This window comes from Opisthorchis viverrini (genome assembly GCF_000715545.1).
Source record: "Opisthorchis viverrini unplaced genomic scaffold opera_v5_155, whole genome shotgun sequence".
Taxonomy (NCBI): domain Eukaryota; kingdom Metazoa; phylum Platyhelminthes; class Trematoda; order Opisthorchiida; family Opisthorchiidae; genus Opisthorchis; species Opisthorchis viverrini.
In genome coordinates, this window is record NW_008751811.1 from 961,542 (window position 1) to 974,381 (window position 12,840).

At 45.1% G+C, this 12,840-nt stretch overlaps 1 protein-coding gene across 1 annotated transcript in view; it reads right to left on the reverse strand.

Moving 5' to 3' along the window:
- T265_07023 (hypothetical protein) overlaps nucleotides 1-12,840 on the reverse strand; it is a gene marked incomplete at both ends in the record, with an annotated part of 64,894 nt that overhangs the window by 42,654 nt on the left and 9,400 nt on the right. Inside the window, 4 exons of the mRNA XM_009172444.1 lie at nucleotides 2,239-2,382; nucleotides 3,977-4,512; nucleotides 6,767-7,169; nucleotides 10,559-10,787. Of these exons, the coding sequence (XP_009170708.1) occupies nucleotides 2,239-2,382; nucleotides 3,977-4,512; nucleotides 6,767-7,169; nucleotides 10,559-10,787 (1,312 nt within the window). The remainder of the gene's footprint in view (nucleotides 1-2,238; nucleotides 2,383-3,976; nucleotides 4,513-6,766; nucleotides 7,170-10,558; nucleotides 10,788-12,840) is intronic.

A 12,840-nucleotide genomic window follows, 5' to 3' on the forward strand; every position in this document is an offset into this window, starting at 1 on the left:
GGTGAAGATATGATCGATGCAACCTCTTGCAGGACGGAACCCAGCTTGGTTTTCACGGATCTGCCTCTCCCTTTGTTCAGTCAACCTTCGAAGGGTAAGGCCAGAGAGCACCTTCGATGCCACAGCTAACAGGCTGATGCCACGGTGGTTTTCACATAGCGTCCGCGTACCCTTTTTGAAGATAGGGATAACTGTCGACATGCCCCATTCTGCAGGGACTTTCTCTTCGTTCCACCAATAAGCTTTGTCAGATGGGTCACCAGGGATTTTCCGCCTTCTTTGAAGAGGGATAGATACAGACCGTCCGGTCCCGGTGCCTTCTCACGTTTTAGTACAGCTATTTCGTACCTTATTTCGTCTTCCGACGGGCAAGCTTTTCACTCCTTATTTCGTCTTCCGACGGGCAATCAAGCTTTTCACTTCAAATTCGTATTCCTATGATGCTGAAGTTCTCTGACAATACAACCAAGCAAGTAGAAACTTAGTAACGAGGTGGCGAGTATTTAAAATTTCGAAGCTTGTGTGGCATCTACAAAGTGAGGTCATGGTTTTTGCGCTTCAGGTTCCACGCGACATAAAATGGCATCCACTTTACGGGTGAATGATAAGCGCGCTGCCATTTTGCAGTAAACAGTTAGGTGTGGAATGATAAATTAGAACTCTTCGCCTACAACCCATCTTGGCTATCGCACATGAGAAGTGTTTGGAAATCCAAGTTAGGAGAACACAAAGATCCGAAAACACCTTGAAATGCAAAAGGCATCTGTTCAATCAGCACTAGTTAAATGCACCAAAATGTCGTCTCACCAAGCCCCAGCAATCGTATTGGAGTGGTACAAAACGTAGTCACCAATCCAGTATGTTGAGTTACTGTAGCAAAGATAGAAAATTACTGTCCCGTTCAAGTATCCCTACGATAAACGGAGTGCCAAATGCCCAACGATGAGCAGTACGTTTTAAGAACCCAGGCTTCTGTCTGACTCATCGTAGTGAGACGCTAAAAAACTGAGGGTGAATACATTAATAAGGTTAGACAAATCTGTATGTATAACAGGCTATATGTAGAAAAGACCCGAGAACGGCCGCCTACAAGTTTATAGTAGTAGTTCTCTGAGTTCAATGATAAGCACTACAAAGGAGTTTATGAGCGCAGACAGTGAGCGTAACCCTCCAACCACCCGAACTCAACCAGCTACCATATAGATTTCTACCACATTGAGCGTAAAGTATGAGACATCGCAACTGATAAGAGAGCGCCTTCTTACGACGGGTCACGTAACTGACCTCTGTCAAGGGGTCAAAATACAAACTTTTGCTGAGTTCAAAATAAAAGCCTTTGCAGAGCACTATCCGAGCAATGTGAAGCTATTAAAGATATACAGTGGCAAATATGGGAGAGAAAAGATTTTCCGCTCACGCTGGTCTACTGACAAACGAAGAGTCAGTTCCTGAAAGAGTGGAAACCGGAGAGGTTCCGGTTATCAATAAACTGGAAAAAGTTTGGAACCGATTGAGAAATCATCATTTCAAAAGGTTTTGGTAAACAATCGGTAGTTTTTAACTGGACAACATTTCGCTTTCGACACAGTCCATCAGACCAAGTGAGCAGGTCACCAAGTTGGTCAGATTTTAGGGCAGACGGAGAACCAATCAGTAAGACGTCTTCATATTAGCGCATTAAATCAGTCTTGCGTGTCAATTAACGACCCTTGTCGGTTAAATTGGTTGCCCAAATCTTGCATTAATGGGTTGGGGGAGTTTCAGGTTAGTTCCGATCGGGTTATGTTCCTTGATCTTCCACTTCGGGGATGCTTTGGTTGATGATTCACCGCCGCTGCCACTGGTAGATTTCGTTAATCTCTGTGAGTCTGTGAATGTTGCGACAATTTAGCTCGGGAAAGGGAAGGTGCGTGAGGTTAAGTGGTAACCGCACACCAACACGTGTCAGCTCGACTGATCAAAGACCATTCTCCACACGCTTGCCAATTACACGCCTTCGATTCCGTTAACACTGGGACGCTTGCAGATTTCTGCCGCCTCGGTCATCAGCCGCTGTGAAGTGGACCGTAGTCCTCACCCAAAACCCCAAAATTTTCCTAATATATTTTGTGTCCGGTATCCAGTGCATGTGACGCAATTGCCGAGTCTTTCAGTAACGCTCGATATTCAACTGGTCGCCACCACAACTCCACCCGGCGCATCATCCGGCACCAGGTGAAACTGAGTGTCCACGCAGACCGAGAAGCTTGGTGGACCAGAAAGGTCGAAGAAATGGAAGATGCAAAGAATGCTGGAAACGTGCCCAAATTGTTCCACTTGATTCGTTCGACTGGTCCTCGGAAACCTCTTGTCAGTGAAACAATCAGGGACCAAAATGGCTCCCTGATATGCGGCAAAGCAGAACGTTTGGACCGCTGGGCACAGTACTTCGAACAGCAATTCAGCTGGCCACCTGCTACCCCCAATCCAGAAACCCGGCCTCCAACAGAAAGGTGGACCGTAAATATGGAGCCGCCTTCAGTCTCAGAAGTGTCCGAATGCATTTCTCTACTCAAGCGTCATCGTGCCGCTGCTCCGGACGACCTTCCACCTGCTCTTTTCAAGGATGGCGGTGGATTCCTCAGTCAGTGCCTGTGTAGCCTATTTGGGTTTATCTGGGAGAAGGAGACCGTCACAGACAACTGGGATGAATCGATAGTGGTACCCATTTTCAAAAAGGGTACTCGCAGTGAATGTAGCAACCACAGAGGCGTTAGCTTGACACCTGTTGTGACAAGGCTTCTGGCATCATTGATTCTTCGTCGTCTCATGGCGGCACGCGAAGTCTTGACTCGTGAGAATCAAGCGGGATTTCGACCGGGTAGAGGCTGCCTTGACCACATCTTCACACTCCGTCAGGTGTTAGAGCAACGCCACATGTACAGACGACCCACAATCCTGGTATTCCTTGACTTCAAGGGTGCGTTCGATTCTGTCGACCGATCAGTTCTGTTAACTACACTTGCTCAACAGGGTATGCCCCAGAAGTTTGTAAACATAATCCGATCTCTATATCCACATACTTCTGGGCGGGTGAGGGTGTATGGTGAGCTCTTCAAAAACTTTCCTACAAAAAGTGGCGTCAGACAAGGATGTCCACTCTCCCCATTCTTGTTCAACTTCGTCATCGATGAAATAATGAGGCGAACATTGGACGGTTTTCAAAACCCCGGTGTTCAAATTGTTGCTGGCGAGAGCCTTGTCGATCTGGAGTACGCAGATGACATCGCCCTCATCTTTGAAGACCATAGCGAGGCACAAGCCCTGTTGAATAAACTGACCGCCATCATACCATCATTTGGCATGCGCCTTGCACCTTCAAAGTGCAAAGTCCTGTGCGGTTACCAGCAAAGAGTACTCATCAACAGAAGTAGCTTAGATCAGAAGTGTACAAACTAAGCCGACCTCCGAACTAAACTGTCGTAGCACTTACAAAGCTACACGGCGGTACCAGTTGAAGGACCTTGAACTGAAAAATCAAGGACCCAAGCCTGAACAGGATGATTCTAACCTCCCTTTCCAGCCCATCGACCTTAGGATTTAGACACCCCACAAACCGACATTTTAACTCTCATTCAAAACTGATCTAGTGTGCTAATTGGAAGAGATTATACGCACTGGTTCTCCGTCTGCTTTAAAACCCGGCCCACTTCGTATACACTCAGCCTAAAGTAGAACGTAAACCTCTATACAGATACCCTAGAACACCAGCTTTTTCTGAGTGGAAGAATGCGACATAATTAGAAAATCAAGTATTAAAAATCAATTAGTTGATCAATAAAGGGCACAGAGTGAGTTGATACCTAAAGGTGACATAGTTACGCCGATCAAAAATGCCGTTGGACCAAAGTGAAGTCATGCAAACGGATTCGGTAGGTATCTTGCAACGTGACAAAGTGAGGTTAACAAATCAAAGAAAAGCTGGGGAACTACTTACATGCTGTGCTGCTGCATCTGATTGGATGGTCACCACTGGGATAACTCCGGTGGTGGGGAATAAATTCGACGAAACGTTGTTCAGTTCTTCTTTCGGAACCGATTCTGGTCGTGGTTCTTGTTGAGTTGCAGTATCACCGATAACGGAGCCACTGGGTTCATTGTGAACTTCGGCAGTCAAGTGCGTGGTATTACTCTGTTGTTGCTGTTGCTGTTCCATCAAAGTGTACTGACCAGCTTCCTTGGCAAACCGGAGTCGGAGAGATCCAGTACTAAGTGACGTGGTAGTCTCACTGGAAAGGAACGAAAGGCTACTAGTTGGAGTAGTCACCTCCGGTAGCGCTGCAATGACAGTCGATGGACTAGCGATGACAGAACTAGGGTTGGTGACCGAAGACAGTTGTCGCGGACGATTTGTTGGACTAGTTGCTTTGTTGGTCAGTCCACAGGCTGATGATGCCGGTGGATGGAGCGACACGCCGGCTTCGAGAGGCTCTTCAGTCTCATCATCCTCAAACGCATATGGATCCTTGTTCACTGCCAGAGAGAATAGGGTAAGTAAAGTGATACTGGCGTGCTAACTTCCGATAAGTTGCTAGTATGCAACTTGAATGACGGCCGGAGACCGCTACTGCGCCCAAAAGATCAGCTGAAGTAGGGCTGGTAGGACTTATTACTGAAGCTACGGCTGCTATGTAACTCGTGCCACGGGGGCACGTGCGTGATAAGGCGAGATTTTGTCATACATAAACATGCGCGCGCCATGCAACACAACACTTCATTTGCGTCGATTTTGGCTCTCGGTTATCATACATCACATCACACTCGCCTAGTGCGCACAGTGCGAAGCAGACTTATTCTTGTTCGTATTGTTGTAGCAACGCACGCGCTCACACACCGTCACACAATTTCACAGCCAAGGCAGTCCACCATTAGCCACTATCGAGAACTACGGACACACCGAACACATGTGCGTATAGCCAGATACAAAAAGGCACATGCATCAAGAACGTGAAACGGTAACGACGCACGTAGGAGGAGCAGGACAACAACAAAGACATATGAAAGTGTGTTGTTCCACAAAACGACAAACCAACTGGCACTTCTGGATCCAAGACACGCGCGCAAGTACACGCACGTGGCAGTTAGTATGGCAGTGAGATGTGCAGTGGGACGAAGTACAGAAGAAGGGTTCAAGGATTGATGACCACCACAGTAGATGATTATGATGATGGTGATCGCCAAGCAGAGCTGACGAACGGACATACACAAAGTAACCGACCACAGAAAAAGCGACTTAGGACAGAAGTTGATAATCAAGCACATGGCTACAATACTCCAAAACGAGTGGTGGTGTGGGAATATCCTGAAAGACACCAAGAACAACCAAAGCAAACTAAAAGTGGAGGAACATAAAAAGCATATCTATCCGTCAGACCGCTACCTTCTAGACACTACTTCATAAATAGGTGTGTCCAACATTAGGCTGCGTTCTCAGTTAAACGGATGAAACCAAAGATAGTCATATTAAAGTGCAATAAACTCACAGCAATAAGTGAAGAGTTCGAAGGTAAAAATGGTGAGGATCTATCGACGCGGAGACAACTAGCCCATTACACAACATCAACTGCATCTTAAGTTGAATGGTTACGGGTATCTACGGCATGGTCTTTGCACTTAATCATAGCCTGTTTTGGTAAATTTTATCCGGTTGCACCGCAGCCAAAGTGTAGGCATTCGTGAGCTATGCACTTTTCATACCCTAGTCAGGGGCAGATACGACTAGTTGGTGTGGGAGTCAGTTTTGTTTACTTAAATACCTCCCATTGTGGGAACTGCCCATGAAACTCAGCAGTATGGTCCAGTAATCGTTGCCAATTATTCCCAAAGGGGCAGGGAGTGGGGAGGTAAACATTCAACAAGCTGTTCGTTTTCCGCGTAGCCGTCAGATTCTGTCACCACGTTTGCCAATAGAAGGTTTTCTGATAAATCATACTCAAAGTCTAATTACTTCGCACAACCACGAACATGTACTACTTTGGTGCCTTTGCACGCCTTTGCACGTACTGTTTCGTCAGTGAGAAGTCGCTTTGATCTACTGTTTCCAAAATGCCGTGGACAACAAAAACAGTCGGTTAGAAAGCAGCTATCAGACACGTTCACAAAATGACCAATTCCATCCGTTATATGCAGAAACGTTCGATCCATCAAAGTTGCGAAAGTCTTGCTTCCTATAGGTTATCACAATTAGTGATACCAAAATTAGTTTTTCAAAATTCTGCACAGTAATTTAACGTACCTGGGATTAAATATGAGGATATTTGATGATCAGCACGTTGGTTAGGTTACAGTGGAACAAACCGGTGCTACTTAGTGCAAACAGCGTGCTAAGGCAAATGCAATCGTGCTTGCGGCAGAACCGATCACTTTTGGTTGATCCCATGATATATTCATAAGTTTTTGGGATTCAATAGAATTCAGTGGAAATGTACCTCGCACGACTACAGGGACTTTAAAGTAAACCGGGTAGAAGTCAATCGAACGGGTGACGCAGTAGTGGAAAATTAGTGATTCAGCTGTGGTACGCTGTTGTTTCCGCTTAACTCGAGAGAGATACGAGGGTAGAGATACTGGAGAGGTTGCCCAAGCCTAGATGATGGCAATCAAAAAGCCAGAGTTGCATTCGAATCACGAACCTTCTCTTCCATTGTTTCGAAACTCAATGGCTGAGTTAGCTCAAGCAATGGTGGAACACGCACGTAGCTCAAAGAGAAGCGAAATCTATACTTACGAGTTTTTGGAGGCAATAGATGAGAATCGCTCGTCAGGTTCTTTGACACAGGAACCGATGGACTGACCGTTGGCGTAACAGCAGTGTTCGGCAGCACTAGAGATGAGTCATTTATACCAGTAACAGTGGAGGTTGTGTGTTGTGTCAGACCGGAAGTGGACGCATTGTCCTCAGAATCAGAGTAACAGACATCCGGAGTGGTCGTAGAACTGCTGCTTCGAATGAAGCCCTGTAAGTCAGCTGCTGCCAAGGTGGACGAGGAGTATCGAGAACCGTGGGAAGAAACTCGATCAGTCGAGCTATGGCTGTGATGTCCATGACGACTGACGCGCGACGATGTAGAGGTAAGAGATTTGGTTTGCCCAGTGGACGAAGAATGTAACGACCTCTGCATGTCAATGTGCTGCAGTGAAAAATTGGAAATATGAAGATGAGGGAAAGTAATACTGAATAATTTTTCCGATTCCGCACTATTTGCTCAATGTGTCGTTGAGGGGGGTAGGGACAACCTACAGTCAGAATCCCGATAGCTACAAACTGAATCAGAAGTGAGATGACGAATGAAACAGGAAAGCGGTGGGCTAACATAAAAACACAACCCCGTATGAACTACTCAGTAAAATGTAATGCAGGTTTGGGAAGAAAAACGTTAACCGATACCTTAAGACCCAAAGTTGTGATAAATTGGAAAATAAAGTGAAGGGTAATTCCCAAGGTAGAAAATCCGACGAGAGGATAAAAATGGTTTTATTAGACAGTGGTTTAAGAAAAGTAACTCAAGAAGTGGGGATAGATCGGGCACCACGGGACAGAGGAAGTGGAGTGGAAAAGACGAGATCAACGGACGTAAGCAGAAATGAACTGTAACTGAACGAGAGGTAGTCGTTTTAGAAAGATTTGAAAAACAGTCGACGGATGTAAGGTAGAGTAGAGTTTCCGGATCATTACATTTCAGTTTAGGATTCTACGTGAGTGCCATTTAAGGCTTTTGTCTGTCTGCGCAGATCAACATGGTGCAACCACGAATGAATTGAAAGCGAGCAATTACGTGTTTTTTACGGACTGCACATTTTACCCTAGCTCTAAATCACCCACAGAAACAAGTTCTTTTGTCATCACCACGCACCAATCGGCTGGTATACACAAGCTCGCCAGCTCTATTCTGCTAAAAACCGGGATGCCTGGTGATTTTCACCTCACCAGTCACCAAGCCAAGAACCATTCAAAGTTCAATTACAAACTTTATGCACTCAAATGCCATACACGAGCCACCGTATTTATTGTTAGCTTACTAAATATGGGCGTAAAAAACAAAAAGAATTCATGGATTTTGCGAATAATCAGACAGATACAACTGGTTTCAAAGGATTTTTAGTGGTTGCCATGTATATTCGCAATATATTCAGTAACGAGTCTATTGCACATAACCGTATTCCTCCGAAAACCTAATTGCTTCAATAAGTACTGGAGGCACACTGTCGAAAACAGGAGGCATTTCTAAAAAAACATCGATAAAACTAACTGATGGTCCATAATTGTCAAATCAGGCGAGCAGAGAACTCACAGTGTGTGGGAACATTCATAAGATATAACAATATAATAATAATTGTTTAGCTGTAACACCCTTTCGGTGCCCAGCTGCTATGACACCCGAAGGAAGCACGACGGTTGAGATACTGCCCAAGCCCAGACGAGGGAAGTCAAGAGGCAGAGTTAGTGCTAGTACCACGGATCGTTTGGTCAGTAAATTTGTGCTCTAACCATTGAGCCATCTCGCCCCAGGTGTGTCCGTATAGATCTTGTTTCCGGCATCCACAAGACGTGCCCGAAACAAGATCTATACAGACACACCCAGGGAAACGCAGACACCGTATTTAGTTCCAGCTGAAGGTCGTCAAAGAAACCAGTCCTTAACTTGACTGACCAACAACACCTGATTGATTTTAACCGTGATTATCGTCCACTCGGTATTCCATCTGCATAAGTTATTTGACAAAATATAAATTTCGTTAACAACACGAACCTATTCACTAACAATTTCACTCAGACTGAGTAACGGAGGAATAGTGGATGAACAAAATCCCACACGTTGCAATGTCGTCTTGACAAGTGTTTTCGGCCTCCTGGGACCTGGTGAGTGTTGTCCAGTTTGACAGATAGCTGATGTATGTTATGGGGATTTCGAAGATGGGCCAATGGAGATATCAAAAGTTCTTTTAAATATAGGGTTTTATTTTATGGTATTTGTTTTGTGCTTTCTCGTTACACAGCACATTAGCACTGTACGTGTAGACCACAGATTTGGTGGACACATGCAGGAAAATTTTAATCGAGAAAAAAATTTTGTTCGGAACACGATGCACCACATTGTGAGATGGAATCAAGTCAACTCAGAAGGATATTTGAGATCAGTTTCACACTACTCGTAACATACCAGTAAGTAAATGCGATAAGCGAGGACAAACCTGACGTAGCTGAGATGACCTCATCGAGCGGCTGCGCACACCAATAAACTTCTAACTTGTAAACGGCTACGATTGAACTCGGCGAGAGCTGCGAGTTTTTCCCCTCACGAATGACTCGCTGAACAATAACTACGATTAAAAATGTGGGTTAGATGCTGTAAGGCGAAACCCTACACCAAAACGGCCTTATCGCTCGCAACAAGGTGCTGCCATGGTCAATAAGCCCAACTCGCACATGAGTGGTCGCAAGACCGGGCTGCTTACCAGTCCAGCATCAAGGAGAGCTCTGTTTAGCCGAAAGTGAGGACCCAAAAGCCAGTCACATCCCAGTCTTCGCTGAATGCCGGTTGCGCATCCGGACATCCGAATTTCCAGAGCATAGCCGTTGCACACGCTATACACTTTGCTTACCCCTTGGTAGTTTTTCCGTCGAAAAGAGTAACTTGGGGGACCAGACCGAGAATTAAGACATTACCGTTAGTAGAGATGCACACTCTCCGTTCCGTTCGTACAAGCGTTTAGGTCCTGCAGTTGATAGGGTAAAAACTTTGCTTACCCCTTGGTAGTTTTTCCGTCGAAAAGAGTAACTTGGGGGACCAGACCGAGAATTAAGACATTACCGTTAGTAGAGATGCACACTCTCCGTTCCGTTCGTACAAGCGTTTAGGTCCTGCAGTTGATGAATTAGGGTAAAAAAACTCACGGGTGTGTACGGAAAGTGGCAAGCAGAATAGGGGGCGCTTACACAAGAATCGCCAAACTGAAAAATATCGTCAGGCAAGGAGATCATGCAGTGCCACCACAATGCCACATTACACTTGGTGTTACGACCTGCGATGTTATCAGTGAGAATGATGGTGAATACGAAGGGATTAGTAAATGAAACTAGTCGAAGTTACAAACATTAGATTCACTCAGTGTAGTAGAATTCATACGCATTTTCGCTATGATCCAGCACCCCAGACAGCACAAAATCCAGTGTCATTAACAACGGGATTTGAATTTACACAAATGCTACATTTTCACTTGCATTAGGTTTCACCAAAGCCTGAAGATAATAATCCAGTTTCTGATCATGGCTTGCTTGGTGTGCCAAAAACACCAAAACGCATAAATTAACCACTACGCACTACGATTAAAAAGACGGAGAACGTGGGATAGTTTTCTCTCTGCATCAGCTAAGAACGAGAATGAGCGATTTTTAACATAAGAGAGAAATCTTGATCCTAGATATTAAAAAAACACCAAAGCCTGGTGACTGATTCAAGATCTGGCAGGAATTAACTCACGAGAAGTCTAAAAAACTCCGTTCCGTGACAAAACGTACCTGGTTGAGTAAAACTATACTATCATGATCTTGACAAAGATCAGCGGGACGTAAGCCATGACTGTTCACTACGAAGGGGTCTGCGTTATGACGTAACAGTGCACGGATCACTCGGGTGTGACCCATTCTAGATGCTTCATGGAGAGCCGTGTCACCGTTCGGTCCGGCTAAGTCTGGATGCGCTCCATGTTTGAGGAGATACGCCACCAAGCGAGGTAGATTACGAGCACTAAATTCGTACAAAGCCGTACGACCTGAAAATGTTCAAACGGAAAAGTGAAAGACTACGATGTGAGCTGGAGGTTTGTGAAACATCTAGAGTATATTCACAGTGGAGGATAACGAGCGAAGAGTGCTCAACATGTCTCATTCATCCTACTGGACAGAATATCTAGTACAACAGATTTGCAACTAAGTCACCAGCTGTTCGCCCATTTTAGCAAAATACTCGAAACAGAGTAAAAGAAAACCATGAACTAGGATAAAGACTATTCGGAACGATCTAGTGCATATCGAATACGTCTGAATTGGTAAGAAGATTCTGAGTGAAAGCCCGATGTCTAGAGCTTCTCAGTTTGTAGACAAAAAGCCGAGTGGATTTAGGTAACAAGCAGATGATATTATCATCCTTCCACAACCTGTAAAGGTCATTTGGAGCGTGATAAAGTTGAACCTCATCTAGCAAGAACTATCTAAACCCAACTCGCACAACGAGAAACCCGGATCGGGCCCTATTGCTAAGCTGTACTTATTCAGCGAATAGATGTCATAGAATCCACATTCATAAATGACCACGCCACACAGGACCAAGGTGGAAGAATCGCACAGCACTACTGCCTTGTGTCGCTGGGTGATAGGACAGATCCCACTATCAATGCGAATCAGATGGAAAGCTCCATTCAGCAGTAGAAAAGGTCAACCAAGTCGACGCTTCAGCGCACAGATTTGCATGCTGAAGCATAAGTAGTGATATTACGTGGCGATGCCTCGGAACATTAGCAGTTTGTTTGTATTTATTGCTAGCGTGTAACATCATCTATAGAGAAGCTCAGACTATACTTTGTGTAATTGACCAGACTACATACAGTTGTTCTCCTTCAGTGAAACCACTTAGGTTTGAGCCCTTTGTGTGGTCTCTTTGTTGATGGACAATGTGCCTGGAATTCGAACTTCTTACAAACCTTAATTTGATAGTCGATCCGGTGGCTGTTTATCTGTTCGCCAAGCTTGGCAATTTGCAGGTGTGGAAAGCTCCATTCAGCAGTAGAAAAGGTCAACCAAGTCGACGCTTCAGCGCACAGATTTGCATGCTGAAGCATAAGTAGTGATATTACGTGGCGATGCCTCGGAACATTAGCAGTTTGTTTGTATTTATTGCTAGCGTGTAACATCATCTATAGAGAAGCTCAGACTATACTTTGTGTAATTGACCAGACTACATACAGTTGTTCTCCTTCAGTGAAACCACTTAGGTTTGAGCCCTTTGTGTGGTCTCTTTGTTGATGGACAATGTGCCTGGAATTCGAACTTCTTACAAACCTTAATTTGATAGTCGATCCGGTGGCTGTTTATCTGTTCGCCAAGCTTGGCAATTGACTTGCAGGTGTTTCATCACCTTTCGAAGAGGCATCCAATCACTTAATTCAATACTATCGTTTTCAAAAGAACCGTTGTCCCTCTCTGAACGGAACACTCCCCGGAGGTATCACCCTTAAGAGGAGAGTTTTGCCTGGCACATTATAGCGTATTTACGTTGTACATGTTTCCACAAAATAGCAGAATCATCATCACCATCGACAGCATGACATCAGTGTTCAACACCGATGCTTCACTGCCGTACAACCATGACTTATTTGAAAGCCTTATTGTAAAGAAAAGAATAAAGGTAATGGGGAGGGAATTAGTCTAGCTTAACACAATCATTCCGAGGTGCCTACACCTCCAGACATTCACTCAGCCAATGTGGACAGAAACTGACAACAAGAACGCCACTGACATCGGTTGGCAGCCATATCTTGTAGTGTCTCCAACCAGGCACAGTGAGGACCACGCGGTCCCCATCCTGGAAGGCGAGTAGCACCGACAGCACCCAAGCGTTTCGTGATCTCCTTCATATTCCTCTGCCAGGTCAAGGGTTGGCCACCTCTTTGTTTGCGCCACTGCAAATTGGGCATGGAAAACAGTACACCCTTGAGCATGGTTCGGCATGCGTAAAACATGTCCCAACCAACGCAGCTTCTGGTGCTGGACACATTCTTCAATGGAAGTACCCGTTACACAAC